This window comes from Diabrotica undecimpunctata, chromosome 7, assembly GCF_040954645.1.
Source record: "Diabrotica undecimpunctata isolate CICGRU chromosome 7, icDiaUnde3, whole genome shotgun sequence".
Taxonomy (NCBI): domain Eukaryota; kingdom Metazoa; phylum Arthropoda; class Insecta; order Coleoptera; family Chrysomelidae; genus Diabrotica; species Diabrotica undecimpunctata.
In genome coordinates, this window is record NC_092809.1 from 75,874,060 (window position 1) to 75,892,582 (window position 18,523).

Genomic DNA, 18,523 nt, shown 5'->3' on the forward strand with positions numbered 1-18,523 from the left:
ATGTGTTTTTGTTTTTTTTTTATTCCAACTAGTGTGGTATGTGTCTCTGTCCAAGCGAAACAAACGTATGCTAATTTTACACTTGTGTAAATAAGTCCTTTGTAATCATTTATATTTAGCTCCCTCTCATACAAGACCATTGGTATGAATTATAAAATGCAATCAGGTGAGTTGTAGAATATATTACAGTGTTTATTTTACACCGACGTACAATATTGAAGTATTCTGAAGAGAAAAAATAAAACAATTATTTAAAAAAGGCAACTATATATTTCAATTCATATCTACCAAAAAGTGTAATACACAGAAAATGAAAAGAAATTATATAAATTTTAGATTAAATCAGATAATTACAAAGCTAAAGACTAGTTAGTTGGACAACTTTTCTTTTTGAAATATCCAGAATGTTTTTGTTAGTGAGCAGGATCATATTACCTATTATGTTAATTTTTATTGCTTATAGTGATATGCAGTTGTCGTACAAGTTAATAAACAAAAGAGAAAAAAAAAGAAAGAACTTGGCAAAGCTGTAAAAATCGCAAAATTGATAAATGATAAAAGACTTATAAAAAACTAAATAGATATAAGTAGACTTACAAAATAAATATGGCTGCTATCTACACGTCATACACTGATTTGTCAGCTATAACATAATTTATATAAAGTCACAACACAAAGTGTCACGTAAGTCAATTCTCAAAAGAATAAATTCGATTCAAAAGAACTATTTAACAAAAATTTGGACTAGCTTAAATAATGTACGTAAAAAGTATCTTTAGTTAAGCTTATTGCTTTTGTGTAAGTGATTTTAGTACTCTCATAAATCCTCTTATGATTAAATTCCTACAGTCGCTCGTAAAAATTACCTTTCGCTGTCGATATCCTTTTTGCATTAAAATTGATTAATGTTCACTGGTTCCTAGCAAATTGGGTGGTGATGTTTGCAAGAGAAGTTAGCTCTGCCAACAAATCCCCTAATCTTATGTCATCAAAGGTACAATATCTGAGATATAAAGTGTCGCTTAACAACATGTGCGCATGGCAAGTACATTATGTAGCAGACGAAAGAGAATGATAGATGAGATCTGATGATTTAAAACTGAAACATATCGGCAACGGGTAAAGTGCCTTCCATGCCAAGACTGCAGATTAGAGCGATGGAAATTTCCCCATCCCCATTTCTTGGAAAATCATATAAATGTATGTTGCATTTCAAGATGAAGCCTCTGATACTCTGATCTGAAAGTCGAACCGTTAAATACAGCTTTTTCCTAATTATTGATATTATTCAAAAAGAAAAGATGAAAAATACGTGACTTGCAACAGATACGCCATTTAGATCTACTAATAGCTGACAAACATAAAGCTTTTTTACTTAATCAGAAAACAGCGGCTAATTACGCCAAAAATACCTAAACAAACTTATCAAAGACTGAAATGATTGATGATTTAGATAACCAAAACAAGACAAACCAAACATTTAAGTAGATTTCTCGACATTAGAATAACGTGGACCAACACTGTGGAATCATAGAAGATAATTGGGAGAATTTCTGTGAAGTAACCAAAGTAACTACGTCGATTACGAAAGAAGAGCAAAACATAGAAATACTAGTCAAAATTTTAGCGCGACCCGACGGTTATAAACATATTAACATACCTAGTTTCCTCGTAACCACTGAAAACTCTAGAGGACGAAAATAAAAAGGATGCTATTAGAGAATAGATGTTACTTTGGATTAAAAAAACATAACCTAACCTAAAGAGACACTTTTATCATTGCTGAAATATGAATCGGAAACACATAGTATTTTTAATAATGATGTACTCGTAAATGATCTACTTAATTTCAAATAAAGATTTTAAAAAGAATACTTTGTACAATCTATGAAAGCGGCATCTTGAGAAGGCGATATAACTTTGAGATCTATAATAAATTTAAAGAAATAGGGATGGCCCTTTTATGAAAATACGTAGGCTAATTTGGGACGGACGCCTGCCACGACCGAATAAAAACTATCCTTTCAGACGAAGCCTACCGTCATTGCCAAAGAATTGCAAGCTTTTCTTAAAGATGTAGTAAAGTACTAAATTATCTTCACAGTCTAAAAAATGATTGGAAACCATAATCAAATCTACACAATTTCAAATTTGCACATAATTTTTGTTGTTAAAATTAAGAACCAACCGGAAATTTTTAAGACGTTGAATAAACCAATTTATAAAATTATTGAATTCTCTAGTACATTTAGTAATAGTCACAAAAATATCAGGTATTATCAAATAGCTTGTTTACGAAGTTTCATGATTTTGTTCTTCCGAATTTTGAGAATTAACTTGAAACAATTTTAACAATTTTAAACTCCACTTATAGGGATTGATCAATAAATATTGTAACACCTTATGATCTCGAATTGTTACTTCTGAACAATTCTTTTACCTATTTCCTATATGGTTTTTTACTGTACACTAGCGGGGCCTTCACATCTTTGTCTTTATTTTCAAAAAATGTTATTGAGAATACGACAATACCGTAGACGTGAATATACTAGAAAAAGGTTTCACAAAATGTGCAAAATATCTTACTGGAACCAACAAATAACTGCTGCTGACTTCAAATGACATTTTCTTGACTTTTTGCTGTTTTATTGTTAACAGCTGCCCTTTAGCTGCGTGTTTAACTTGAAGCTGTATTTGACTCAGCAGCAGTATTTTCGTTGGCCATTTTATTTTTAGGATGAACCATAAATAATGTTTAAGTCCTGGAATACATAGCATCCAAAAGAGTACATATTAAATGTCTATTAATTATCATGGAAAAAGACAATGAAAATGTTAACTGAAAAGTTATTAAAAACATTGTAACATGTCGAAAAGCCGATACGTTAGCTAAGTTCGTCCTAGTTCATTCAACCCTAGTATAAAGGCCGCCCGCATCCTAGTTTGAAGGCCCTCTCTTATCTTAGTAAAGAGTTCCCTTTTTATCTCAGTACGGACCCATGCTTCCAACCCAAGAATCTGATCAACAGATTATTTAATCTATTGTGTATACATTCTTATTTTCTAAGCCGTCAAGTGACGTTGCTTTCACGTTAAGAAAGTTCAGTAACGTGTACAAGTAGTATAGTAGTATAGTAGTAGTAACGTGTAGTAGTTTTGCAATTTTTTTGTTGGTCTGGCTCTCCCAACCTAATTCTCTCGATTAGGATCCGATGCTAAACGCTGATGGACGATAAAAGACGATAAATGTGATCAAAAATATTAAAAACTAAGGAATGAAGTAAGAAGATCAATTGGGTATGAAGTATGTGGAGTGAAGAGTATAGTACGCAATGGAACATCTATTTTGATATTAAAAAGAGTCTCGAAATGCTGTAAAGTAATAGAAAGAAAAGAAACAGCACGTGACAATATAGGAAGTTGACGTCCTTATTCATTTGATTTATCTCTACAAAGTCTATCTCTAGGAAGGAAACAGTAAAATTATATAAAAACAAGGATAATTAGAATTAAAATGTGCAGATATCCAAACGTGTTATTTAAAAACGTTAATGAAGACAAACCAGAAAATAATGACTATGGAAATACTTCATTGACTGCAAAATATACCTAGAGACAACAACAAACAATAATTCTTATAATAATAGAACGAAAAGGTTGAAGATGCTCATTCTGGTTAACACGAGACAACAATTTTAATCATTCTAAAATATACTACACTCAGATGTGTTTCTTTTGGACTACATATTGTTTATGGGTCATCCCAATTTAATTTCGCCGATGGTTAGCCAATGTTGTAGTTATTGATGAAATGTCCCAGTTATTGTGCTTTACGAAATATGGATCTACTTCACTGGCCCATCATCGAGAGTCAAAAATAAGTTTGTCAGGTTTCAATATCCACTTCGTTAAAAATAATAATGAAAATTTCGTGTTAATTACAAAAGATTGTTCTGCTTACAACTGGCCATTAATAACATCGTTAAATAATAGTAAACATTTTAGTACAATAGTTTAACACGTATATATCTTAATATGAAGACCATATACTGTTTAATTTTTTTTATGAAACCTTGTAGGTGAAATCTGTATACGTTAAACGAATCCATTTTCAGTTCATACTTTTTTAAAGGTGAGAGAGGTGAGAATATGAGTCTTTGTGTAGTCTAATTTTTATCAATAACAAACTTTTCTATGGAGTTAAACATAGAAGATGTTGGTTCTAAATTAAGTTATCAAGTCGGAAAAATGATTACATACATTATAACATCGAAAAAGCTTTAACATTCTTTGTTTTTGCCATTTTCTATATAGTTGTAGTAGAGAGATAAAGTTTTACCCTCCTGTTAATTATTAATCGTTAATCGCTCGGACAACTCGAATTTTAAACTTATTCTAATATCTAATGGTATCAAAGTTTCGGTATTTCGATTAAACATGGTGACAACCACACCCTAATTTTTTTTAATTAGTAAAGGGGTCACGTGACACTACCTTTGAAAAGGAAAATAAGTTGAAAATAAAATACAGGATGTTTCATTAAAAAAAAAAACATATCTGCGATGTGGTGCAGTGCTATGGAAAAACCTGTATGTATATTTATAATATAATAACTAATTTTAAGATGCAAAGCTTACAGCTACCTCTTATTTTTGTAAATAGCTTTTTTTGGAATCTTTTATAATATCACACGTGTAACGGACTATTTCACAAAAGTTGATCACCCTGTATATATATATATATATATATATATATTATTAGTGTAATATATTTTAAAATCAGATATACACAACCTTTCAAAGGATGTTTCACATGACCCTATTTGCCATTTAAAATAAATGAGGATGTGGCTGCCAATCGAAATCCGAAACTTTGATACGGTTAGATACCAGAATAAGTTTAAAAATCAGTGTAAATGACAATTTTGTTTTGGTTCAAATAAACGAGTTGACAGGAGGCTGTAAGACTTTATCGTTTCACTGTATATCTAACATTAATTAATACGAATAATTTTTGCAAGTCTTTCAATCTTTGCGGCTTAATCTAGTTGATATAATTAGTTTCGTACTCTCTATATGAAAATATTATTTCTTCTTGTCATCGTTGGTTTTTCATTTATATAAATTTGAAATTTTAATTTATATAAATTAAATATGTTATTGTTGAATCTAAGCCCCAAGTTCTTTACCATATTTACAAAATTCAAATTATGTCCAAAAGCTTGTTTAAAATGTAGATTGTTGCTTTTTGTTAGACATCCTAATCACTGATTGTAATGTTGTAATAATTTGTAGCTAGACTTGTGAAATAGTATTTGCAGATCTGTGGGAATAATGACTTAAATATGCATAAAGCAATAATATACATACCTAGTGCAACGGTTTATATTAAAAAAAAAATAGCAAATTATTACAACTGATGAGAAAGCTATTGTACCATGTTTCTTGTATACATAGAAAATTGAGGTTTGATACAACTAATATTTTTCTGAAGCTATTTTCTTGTGGCATTTTAAAGTAATTACTAGTTAAATGGGAATAAGCCACAATTAAAGGTTAAAGTACGTTTATTGACGTTTCAATTTCCACTTCGGAAATCGTTCTCAAAATACAAACATTAGTAAATTAAACAAATTTTGTTTTTTTTTTGTTACTTGGTGAAAAATTCTTCTAATAATTTAATTTTATCTGACTCATCTATATTGACAATTCAGACATACATTATACATTTTAAAGTAGACGACTTTAAAATAATATTGCCAATATTTTTGAGTTGCGTTCCTGGGACGACTTTACTTATAAGATAGTTCATTCGATTACATGAAATCAACTTCTTGAGAATATCCGTCAGAAAGTATATATATATATATATATATATATATATATATATATATATATATATATATATATATAAATATCTGGTTACCCATATTGAAAGAGGAAGTTATTAAGAGGACAATACCAGTATTGGTAAGTCAGTAACATATAGAGGATACATCATTTATGTTTTTTAAATAACAAACATATAAAATCAGAATTTGGTGTTTATTGAAGGTAAATTAAATGCACGACCAAATACTTACCATGTCGGGATAGTATTATGAGGTTTTTTTTCCTGGTTTTTCCCTCATAATTTACTATGGAATCACTAACAGGAGAATTTTACTGTCATCATGGCATGTGTTTGTCTTTTTAAAGACGAATTACATGCTATGATCTTTTCTGACAGATATTCTCAAAAAGTTGATTTCATGTAATCGAATGAACTATCTTATAAGTAAAGTCGTCCCAGGAACGCAACTCAACAATATTGGCAATATTATTTTAAAGTCGTCTACTTTAAAATGTATAATGTATGTCTGAATTGTCAATATAGATGAGTCAGATAAAATTAAATTATTAGAAGAATTTTTCACTAAGTAACAAAAAACAACAAAATTTGTTTAATTTACTAATTTTTGTATTTTGAGAACGATTTCTGAAGTGGAAATTAAAACGTCAATAAACGTACTTTAACCTTTAATTGTGGCTTATTCCCATTTAAATAGTAACTAACATTTGTTTAATATAAATGATATTCAAATAACATATACTTTCCCACGTTTTGTTAATAAATTCTTTATAAATACAACTTTACTCATAATATGGGGCTCAAAACCACCCCACAATTAAAACTAACTTCACCATATATTTCTGAACCTGCTGTTAGGATTCGGTTAACCTATAAGACGTATCAAACGGATTAAAAAATTTGGATACCTAAATTTTACAATAATTAAATAATAAAATAGATCAATCACAGACAATTCTCAAAATAATTTAAAGGTTACATTAGTATATCATCTAAAAGTCTATCTACAGCACGCATCCATACTCGCATACATTTTTAACTTACAATATATAATTAGAAAGGATACAAAATAAAGAAAGTTTACCCAAGCTACAAAAAGGGGACACTTTTAATTTTAAATAAATAAAGGAACATGCCACCCGTAATTAAAAACTCACGATTAGTTTTTCAAACATACAAATAAGGGGCTAAATCAATATGTTTGCTATTAATAATTATTAATTAAATGCTCTTTCATTTATCAGAAAATAATAGGTATTTTTATAACAGATAGATGCTACAATGAGAAGAATATTTTAAAAATTATTAACAGAGTATACCGTAAAATTTAACCTAGACATATACCCAATAATTACTTATTACAGGATTCTCCAATTAAAGTAGGTAAGTAGAAGAGGTTTATGTAAATCCATAAAAAACAAAAAATCCGCTAGTCCTGGCGATATTTCACATAAATTATGGCAGTAATGCCAGTAACTAGTTACATACATGCCTAGAAAGAAAAGTTAATAGAAATTTTTACAGACATTTAGCACGCTTTTAATATAGTTAAATCGAATAACATTCTTTAAACTTTAAAATCATGCATCATGAGGCTGGTCATCAAAATTTAATAAAACAAATATTGCAATCTGCAACGAACATTAGTTTATTACGTGACGTCAACAGAATTGAAAAAACTAAAGAAGTTAGACTAAAGTCCGACCGATATTGAATAAATATTTAATTCAAAATATTTATTTTTAATCTATTAACTTGTATCTGTGTTTACTATTAAAAACATCACAGTGCTTCTTATCTGCACTGACTGCCGAGCTTTCGACTTACATAACCCATCAAGAACTGGCGTTGCCTATATTGGATTTTAAGGGCCGATTGTTCGAACGCTAATCAAAACTTGACTGTAATCAAATATTTAATTAGAATCAAATACGTCACAGCAGCTGTCAAAATTATTAAAAATTGCTTATTATTATTATTGATTTGTAAATAAAAACATGAAATTAACATCAGAAAGAGTTTAATTATGGTTTATTTTAAATTAAAACGCAAAATAATAAAATTGAATAAAATAAATCAGTCAACATAACCTCAAAATATGACGTATTTGATTTTAATTAAATATTTGATTACAATCAAGTTTTGATTAGCGTTCGAACAATCGGCCTTAAGTGTCTAACCAGTTTAGAACCGATTTGATTGAATCATATTGACTGTATAACATAATTAGTCAAGTATGGGTAGTATGGGTTAGAGCAGATTCAAGCGGATTAATGTGTGAGTTTCAGATATATACCGGTAAAGTCAGAAATTCCACTAAAAAAACTTAGGACAACGAGTCGAACAGGATCTAACAAGGGTCTTAGTAAATAAACACCACCGAGTGTTCTTTGACAACTATTTCAACTGTATTTAAGCAAGTGGAACCGTTCAAAAAAGGAAGGATTCCAGAGTTCAAAACTAACAAACAAATGAATCGAGGAGATTCAGATTACCCTATTTCAACAGATGGACTAACTGCGTTGAAGTGGATGGATCGCAGAAGTGTGATTCTTTTAGCAAATCACCAAAATCCAGCAACAAACGAAGTTGTAAAGAGAAGACAAAAAGACGCTACTCTGAATGAGGTTTCATGTCCGCAAATGGTAGTGCTCTACAGCTCACATATGGGATGTGTTGACAAATTTGACATGCTGAAAAGTCTTTATGAGGTGAATCGTAAATCACACAAGTGGTGGCATAGAAGAATTCCGGCTCTCTGTGATTAGAGGCCTTATTGGAGCTCTAGAATAATTAAAAAGGGGAAGACCATCAGCAGAAAAACCAGTGAGTTAATTCAAAAGGCATATTCTCTTGGAACTGCGCCATTCAAAGTTTTCTCATATGCCCCAAACAACTACTTTGAGATGTGCCAACTGCAGCACGACAGCAAATGTTAGCAGAACCCAGTGGAAATGTTCATCTTGCAATGTCGGACTTTGTCTTAAACATAACAAAAATTGTTTTGAAATGTTCCATGCAAAACAATAGGGAGAATAGGAAGAAGGAAGTGGTTTTTATTTATCATTTAATTTTTTGTCTTCAGAATACCACATCCTACAGGATATACTTCAGGATCAGCATTAATTATTTGGACTGAATTTGTTTTAAGAATATACTAAAATCAATAAATTTCACAAAAATCCTGTTTTTTTTTAATGTAATAAAAATCGGGCTTCAAAGGGTTAAACATTCTCATCACGAATGGTGCTATATTCACACGAAAATATTTAAGAGTATTAGAAAATATGAGTTGTTGGAAAAGTGAAAGTGAAAAATATGGAAATAAATTTTATGTAGGTATAATCGGTTTTATTATGTCATGAGGGTAGTCTTGCAGAACACCACACTAGGTTATTAACATATTTTGCCTTTATAGTTTCACTGATTTTTATCTTCTTACAAAACATATTTTATCGAAATATATCTGGAAAACTAAGAGCACATGGCAACGTTGGCAGTAAAGGTTTCACAATTGTATATCTATCTATTTTTTACAGGGGCGGTCTTGCAGATGGTTTAAGTAGAGAACGTGCCCTTTGGATCCTTCAACTTTGACAAACTGAAGAAGTACGACAAACAAAGCTTAAAAGCAAGTAAGGCGGCGGGATCTCTTAATGACAATCTGGAAGAACAAACACCTAAGACAAGACACAAAAACAAGAATCTATAAAGCAGCAATTAGACCTATATTAACATACACGGCGTAGACAAGACCTGACACATCTAAAACGAGACGATTACTAGACACAACAGAGATGAAAATATTTCGACTAATATAATATAATATAATAATACGACGAATAATAACACGAGACAAGTCACCAAATGGACGAAGAAGTATTGGCAGACCAAGAAAAAGATGGTGCGATAATAACAATTTAGGAGGCTAATTTTGAAGAACAAACAGTCTTTAAAGCCTACATACAAGAAGGAAGAAGAGTAAGAACTCGTACAAACGATGTTTGGCAAGAAATTCTTCATGTAATCAATTTCGTGCATATGCCGAACTACATTTAATAGATATAATTGATAAACACACATGAGAAAAATAGGTCTAGTTTGTTCAAGAATTTCAAGAGAATGATTTTAACCTTGGCAATAAAATAAATTACATTGATATAAATGGTGTAACTTTGATCAAATAAATGGTGTAACTTTAGTAATTAATGATTAATGATATACAGTTTCTTCAATCAAATTATGATCATTTTAGAATTTTTACACCAGCCAGAAGTCTTTGACTTAATTTTTGATTTGTCTTTACTGCACATTTGGTCTGCTAGACAGAAGTACCAGAAGCGTTTCAAAAATAATGCAAATTTTTCAATAAATGCTGGTGAAAGATGGTCTTTTATCGCAATTCTTATTTTGTCAGGATACATTGTTCTACATGGCAAGAATTAATACTGGAATAAAGCTGGTGCAGTTAGTAAAAAAATTAAGCTAAAGAGACCAATTGCGCGCTGTATGCGGCTAAACAAACCAATACCAGATCTTTTACAATGATTTATGATCAAATACTTCAACCAAAAGTATTAGTTAATTTATTGCTATATTAGGAAAATTATTTCAGAATCACAATATCGAAATGCTTTTGGAAAGGCACCTTTCATTACAATGTTCCAGTCCCAGATGAGAAAAACATCTACATCATTCCTTCTACTTTGACAAGTATTCACCTATTGAATCAAGATTATTAGATTGTGGGGCAACTGGATCTATTCGAGATAACAGATTTGTCCTCTAGTTGCAAAAAATGTAATGACCAGAAAATGCAAAGACGCTTATAAACATATTCTCAATAAAACGCCAAGCATATTAATTGATCCATATGCTCATAATGGCATGGAATCGTAAAAATATGGAGAAAGTTCACTAGGGGAAGTCAGAACATATTGTCGGTAAACAAGAAAAAATATTAATGTAGAAAGGCCACTAATGGTAACTATGGTGTTCATAAATAATTATAAAATGGTCTAGAATTCATATTCGTAGTAAAAAATTGTGATATAATTTGTTAGTGACTGATAGATGTTACTAACCATAATTCTTGGATTCTATGTAAGAAATCGAGGAAAAACATACCCAGCTACAATTCAAAAGAGAAATCGTGAAACCAGATTTGAAGAATTATCCAAATTTCTGGCAGCGGTAATGGTAGACTAGTCTCGAGCATTAGCCTTTAAGGTAGGGGATTACATAAAGTTTGATATTACTAGTCATCTACTTAGTCCAGTAGTAGGCAGCAAAAATGTGAAGTTTCACACTAATATATAATTAATATTGAATGCTTTATTGAAGTTATAGTAACTGTGACCTTGACTCCTTTACATGCTCCCGTTGCATATGGCAACATGCAACCAATAGAATTTTGAAAAATTTAAAGCAAAGTAAGCTAACTATCTGCAAAATAACATTATTTAAAAAAGTAACCTTTACGCACATAAAATAGCAATTTGTTACTGATAATTTATAAAGATACAAAAAAAGGCAATAAATACATAAATATGGACACAAAACTGTATTTCTTATGGTATGCATCGGTCGAACATTTTATTTGTCCTTAAAAAAATGACATTGCTCTACTACAATATAAGCGTTTTGTTAGGTATATTAAATTAGACTAAATATGTGAATAAACGTGAATCCTTGTATAAGTTTAATTCAGGTGGCATATTCCCTTTATTACTGTTTTCTACAACAAAACATTCGGAATAATGGATAAGCGTATTGAACAGTTTTTTAACCCTAAATATAAGTAGCTGTGAAAAATATTTCGAATAGGAAACGATAAAAAGATAATATCTAAGTAATTCAAATGTACACTTATTGTAATTGGCAACGTTCATTACTAAAACTATGATTTAGAAAAATGTTTACAAAAAAATTAAGCAAGAATTATTGGTATTAGGGTGGCTTGACTTGAAAAAACTTTTTTAAATCCCCCATTTATACAATATTAAATTGTACAATAATGAACTAAATAAAAATGATAAAAAATAAACAAAAGTCGCAAAAAAAAACGTAAAACGAATAATTCATTATATTTACGTATAGAACCCAGCTCTGGAAAATTTCAAAAAGTTTTTAGTCTCCACCATAATTTACATGCACATCTGTACATACTCCATCTTATTATTATCGCTATTTTTACTATTACAGTTATATTATTATCTCCATAAATCCATTACTACAGTAAGTCAATAGTAACATTGTTTAATTGGTCATCTTACACAGTTAGCTTTAAATAAAACGCAAATTAAAAGTGACATTTAACACCAAATATATTTAATAATACTGATATAGAGCAAATGTTATACGCTCTAAAAAATTACATCCCGTCAGAACATCAGAACAATTTTCATAATACAGGAGCTTTTTATTATCTCTTTCATGATCAACATGAGTTGAGGAGATTGAGCAATGTTTAAATAAGGAAACGCACTGCAAAAGTATTCAGTCGGCAAGCACTAGAGAATACAAACCAATTGAATAAGAAACTAAAAAAAATATAGTAAATATTTAATAATTAAGTAGTTTGACACTGGAGTTGTGGTGTAATAGTACAATTTTTTAAATAAAAAGTTGAAGCAGTATATAAACTATATCCATAAGGTTTGAAAAGATCGGAATTCAAATATATAGATAATTTTAAATTTAAGTTACGTTATTAAAAATTCATATTTTAACCAAGTTAAATTAAACTCAGCCCACGCGTTTCAAATGTGGTTTTTCATGTGTTTTCAAAAGAGTATTTAAGATAAAACAACTGGATGATCTTGACATAAAGCAAGAATTGAAGAAAACCCTTATAAATAGATTCTCTAGCGATCTGTCTGTTACAAGATTTCATGCACGTCCTATCTGCAAATTATTTAAAATAATAGTCAAAGACCCACCCAAAGATGATGAAATCTGGATCCATTAATTTATTATTAAACAAACATCAAACGAGAAGACCAAACGTTTGCAACTTAAGAAAATTCAGAAAGATCAAAACAAAAAGAGATCTAGTGTGAAACTCAGGCCTAAGATATAGAGGAGAGGTATGAGGCCAGATCAAGACCAAATCAGAGAAGACAAAAAAGGTAAAACTAAAGAAGAAATCGGGTAAGAATCACCGCAATATAGTATGGACGAAATGCAAAACGAGAAGCCGGGTAATGACAAAAACCACATGAAAATATATGTATGTTTATGCAAGCAAATATCGGAACATGTGAATGTGATCTATAATTAATAGCTCAAGAAATGTTAAGTAAGACATATACATAAAATATATGATTTTGAATTATAGAATTGAAGATTGATATCAAAGGGATTGTCAACAATGCACTTAAAATAATGAAGTTCATAAATAGAGGGAATGGTTTTATTCTTGTCACTCCCGTTTTTTACGTTAATGACAAGTGACAACTGAAGGATATGAAAAAGTGACAAATTAGTGACGTATGATATCAAAAGGTTTATATTTTATACCGTTATGGACTGATCAGTAGGTACGCAACCAAATAATAATTTTAAGATAAAATAATTGAAAGTATTTTTAATAATTTTCTCCCTTTTTTGTTTGAATTAAATTTGAGATACTTATATTCGAGATAAATGTCACCTTTTCAAAATAAACGTCATTTCAAGCACATAATATAGGTACAATTTAATGTTACTCTGGACCTAATTCCTTTTCGAAACTTTTCAAAATCTTCGACAGCCAAAAACCGTATACTAATATTAGTCTCTTTCCCAAAAATTAAAATGGCACCATTTTATAAAAAAAACCGTCATAAATATTCCTTTTTAAATCTTCAACAACACCAAATAGACCTTTTCTAATCTCTTCTTTTCTTCGACTATACCCATTTCAATTACATCCCTCTTTCACACACTTTTAGAGTCTATTTATAATTTCTTTTTTTAAATATTCATTTTTTACATAAAAAGTCTGCATTTCCATGAAATGACAGCAACAATTACTAAGATCACTGTAGGTGCAGGAGTGATTCTATTGCTGTATCCTACAAGATGGACCGTTGGGGTTTGGTCGTGACTAGTTGGTGTTTTGGATCCCTGGGTTGGTTGGTTATTGTTGGTATTCACACGTGGCTCTACAGAATCTAGAATAATTAAATATAAGTTACGAATTGCTTTCATATAAAGACAAATAAGTTATTATTATATCATCTATCTCAATTGCAATAAACAAGGTTATTAGGCTAGATACTAACAAGACCTAGCTAGTAGCATAAATTTAATGTTATACTTTTACGTTTTTAGAACAAATTAGAACAAATGGAAATAAAAGTATAAAAGAAATATAAATGGCATTAAAAATAGCAAAAATGGCAAAGCTGTAGGGCCAGTCTAAATACCAGTAGAAACGTTAAAATGCCAGAATGACGAAACCTTAGACATACTAGTAGATTTTTATAACATAATATATACCGAAACAACGGCTGAAACTCTCACTAAAAATATACTCAGATGCAAAAAAAACGCACCGGAGAAAATTTTGGTCAAATTCAAAGTATTTCAATTTTTTTATTTTTAGCCCCATTTCACGATTTTTTTAACACACTGTGTATAAATTTATAAATTTTAATTTGATATGTCAGTTTTTTGATAAAATTTTATATTTGACTTATTGTACGGAGTTAATTAAAACGAGGTTTTATTATCCTAACTTTGAAACATACTGTGGAATAATTCCTTTTGCGAATTTTCGTAAAACCTTATTTTTCGGTTGCAACCACGTCTAAAAAGCATTCTGTTTTTTGTTTTGTCAAAATATGCCTTGGTTCATTTTTTAGAACCAAATAAATTTGCCACCCACAATTAAAGACTTTTTTAATTATGATTATTTTGGAGTTATTTTGTAATACGACGAGGTGGCTTTGGTAACTGTTATCATTATGTCATATCATATTGACACTTACATTTTGTTTACTTATATTCATGGTTCTTAGTGTCGAATATTGTGCGAAAGCCGTAGTTGCTCTGGTTGAAGATGGGCGAAATTATGAATATGTGGCTAGAGTACTACATACTCATCGCTCTACCATCCAAAGGGTAGTGGAACGTTTTATACGAACTGAAACAAACAAGCGTAAAGCGGGAAGTGGTAGGAAGCGCAAAACTACTGCTTTAGATGACAGTTTTATACGAGTCAACGCTTTGCGAGATCGTCATTTAACAGCGGTGCAAACAAGAAATCAGCTTCAAAAGGTTCGAGGCAATAATGTAAGTGTATTTACAGTTCGTCGAAGATTACATAAATTTGGTTTGCAAAGTTGTAGAACAGCAACTGGGCCCAAATTACTTCCACGGCACAGAGTGGCTAGACTAAAATTTTCCAGGGAACATTTACATTAGAATTTAGGAAAATGGAGTAATGTTCCTTTTACGGATGAGTCGAGATACTGTCTTCACTCATCAGATGGGAGAGAACGAGCAATGTTAATGCAAGATAATGCGCGACCCCACTCTGCAATGTGTGCCACGCAATATTTAGAGGAAGTTGGTATTAATAAAATGAACTGGCCAGCGTGTTCGCCAGATCTAAACCCAATAGAGCACGTTTGGGACATGCTTGATAGAAATATTTGAGGTCGCGAAGTCGCACCAGCCTTAATTACCGACCTTCGCTTGGCTCTAGAAGAGGAATGGCAAAATATTCAGCAGGATGATATTCGCAACCTCATAAACAACATGAGCCGACGTGTACAGGCAGTTATAGAGGCTAGGGGAGGCAATACAAAGTATTAAGTTATTTTTTAGTAGTTTTTCTTTGTTATTTTCGTACTTAGGTTAAGTTAAATTTAAGTTCTTTTTTTTTATGTTTTGTTATTGTTATCATTGTTCATTAAAACCAAGATCATGTCGTTGTTTTAATCATTATTTAAATACAGTGCTTCTGGGATGTCGATATGACATTCCTTGGATATCAGTCATCAAAGCTCCCATCGTCGTATTAGAAATTAATACAAAAGATAATGGTAATAATAGGAAAAGTCGTAAATTGTGGGTGGCAAAGTCCGCAACGGAATTATTCCACAGGATGTTTCAAAGTTAGGATAAAAAACCACCTTTCGATTAACCCCGTATAATAAGTCAAATACCAAATTTTATTAAAAAACTCACTATACTAAATTAAAATTTATAAATTTTTACACAGTGTGCTAAAAAAATCATCAAAATAGGGCTAAAAATAAAAAAAAACTGAATTACTTTGAATTTGACCAAAATTTTCTCCGTTGCGTTTTTTTTGCATCTGAGTGTTGTAAACGCTAAAAACTACAAACTATACCTACATTTGAAAAATATCATTAATAAGTAATATTTTCAAATTATTTTTGAAAATAATACATGGTCGCATAAATAAAAAACTGGAAGAAGGAATAGATAAAAGTCAGAAATGGACCAGGAACCAAAGAGGTGTTGTTTGCTTTTAACGCGATAGCTCAAATATGCAAGGATATTAATGGGGATGTTCTTGTTTGTTACATCGATTTAGAAAAAGCATTCTCAAAGTAAGATATTAAAACTTAGTCCAAATTCTAAAGACAATAAACAAACATTAACGAACAAGTTCAGACATTGAAATCAGGAGAGGAGTGCGACAAGGATGTATTATGTCTCCATTATTATACAATGCATATAGTGAGTTCTCTTTTGAAGAAGCACTACTATCTGTGATAGTTTGGATCAATTTAACCACAAACTCACCCCAGACTTTAAAAGATACTAAGTTTTATTTTGATAATGATTATGTTTTAATTACAAAAACAATATAACATAGTTCAATTGCTATTTCATTTATTCGTTAATTAATAAGGAAGAGCTAAAACTCACCGTCGTGGTCTGTGGGTCCGTCGCCAGATCCAGATCCTCTCATCAAGTCATCATCATCGATATCGGGGCCAGCCCCTGATCCTGAACCTTCAGTCCCGTCACGTTGCATATCCGAATCAGAATAGTTTGGTCCAACAGAAGTACTGGCGATCTATAATAAAGAAAATGAGTTATATTCACTTTTACGTTGTAAGTAGGTACATCGAGCCAATATTTTTCGATGAACTATTATAAAGTGGCTTTTGGGGTCTTAGTCCCCTATCTCGTGGCTCAGAAGACTGACCCTGAAAGCTCTGGAAAATAGATCAGAGAGGATGTCGAAAGCTCGGTGCAGCGAAAATCGCGGTTTAACCCGGAAGCCTGGTAAGTTTAATATTAATTTTTATAAACTTAATCTTAATTTTAGGTTTAACCGTATTATTCTCCAGGTGTTTTGAATATTTTCCAGATGTTTTGATCCTTACCATACATTAATGGATTTTATAAACAAATGCAATGTATGATATTAATGTTAGACATAAATCATCAAAAACACCTGGAAAATATTTTTCAAAATTCAAACCCAAGGTTAATAAAGATTATCAATCAAATGTTTTTTATAAAATAAATTGTAAAGACTTTAATTCAACATATTGGGCAAACACACCAATACCTGCATAGAAGAGTTGTTCCACACAAACATAGTGTATAGTACATCCACTAATAATTTTCCAACATAAACATGTCTCATTATGGTATCAAAGAGACCGCCTTTCAAATCAAGGTTGTCAGACATATTTCCTAAAATTCCTAAGGTTATATTTAAAAAATATTCTCTATTCCCTATTCGTTATTATTCAATTGCTAGTCAACGAACGACACTCTTAAAAAATAATATAAACATATTCTCAAAAAATATATATATAAATTAATTAACTAGGTACTAATATTTCCATGGACTCTTCACTAATGAATTAAAGCAACGGTGAACTTTGTATATATTACTTATATTCTAAGTAATTTTCGAATATTGGCAACATTGTAGTCTGGAGAGAATTTGAACGTTCGACGTTGCCCTGTTGGTGAATTTAGCGGTAATACTTTTATAGATATAATGATCGACTTTTAAGAAATCAGACAACTTAGAATCCCAAGTTCTCAAAAACGGTTTCAAGAATTGTATTATTTTTTCCAAATTTCATTGATTTTATACCTTACCCGGAAACATGAAAAATTGCAGATATATTAATAATGGTATTAAGGTTATATTCACTAATTTTAAACTCATGCATTATGGCAACAGCGCGAAGCGCAAAGCCGTAAATTCTAATGAACACCTGTTTGTCTGGGTATGTGACACCCTAAAATATTTCCTTTTGCAGAGGCGGAGGAATTAATCACACAAACGATTACTCCAAAGAAATCAAAGTTCGAATAGAGAAAGCACGTACAAACTTCAATAAAATGAGAAAGGTACTTTGTGCAAGAGAACTAAAATTGGACTTGAGAGTTAGGCTGGCAAGGTGCTATATTTTCTCGACTCTGCTTTATGGGATAGAAGCATGGACACTTAACGCGTCGACTGCTAAAAAGTTGGAAGCATTTGAAATGTGGGTGTATAGAAGAATCCTGAAGATATCATGGACCGAGCATGTAACAAACAACGAAGTCATGAGAAGAATCAACAAAAGAATGGAAGTATTGGAAACTATCAAGACACGAAAGCTGCAATACCTGGGGCATGTTATGCGTAATGAGAGATACAACCTACTTCAATTGATTATACAAGGGAAAATCCAGGGCA

The 18,523-nt window shown here is 30.9% G+C and overlaps 1 protein-coding gene across 1 annotated transcript in view; it reads right to left on the bottom strand.

Annotated features, from left to right (window-relative positions):
* Positions 1-247: 247 nt before the first annotated feature.
* dally (division abnormally delayed protein) overlaps positions 248-18,523 on the bottom strand; it is a 507,405-nt gene continuing 489,129 nt past the window's right edge. Inside the window, exons 6-7 of the mRNA XM_072539017.1 lie at positions 16,741-16,891; positions 248-14,006 (exon numbers count right to left, since the gene is read on the bottom strand). Of these exons, the coding sequence (XP_072395118.1) occupies positions 13,822-14,006; positions 16,741-16,891 (336 nt within the window). The 3' untranslated portion in view covers positions 248-13,821. The remainder of the gene's footprint in view (positions 14,007-16,740; positions 16,892-18,523) is intronic.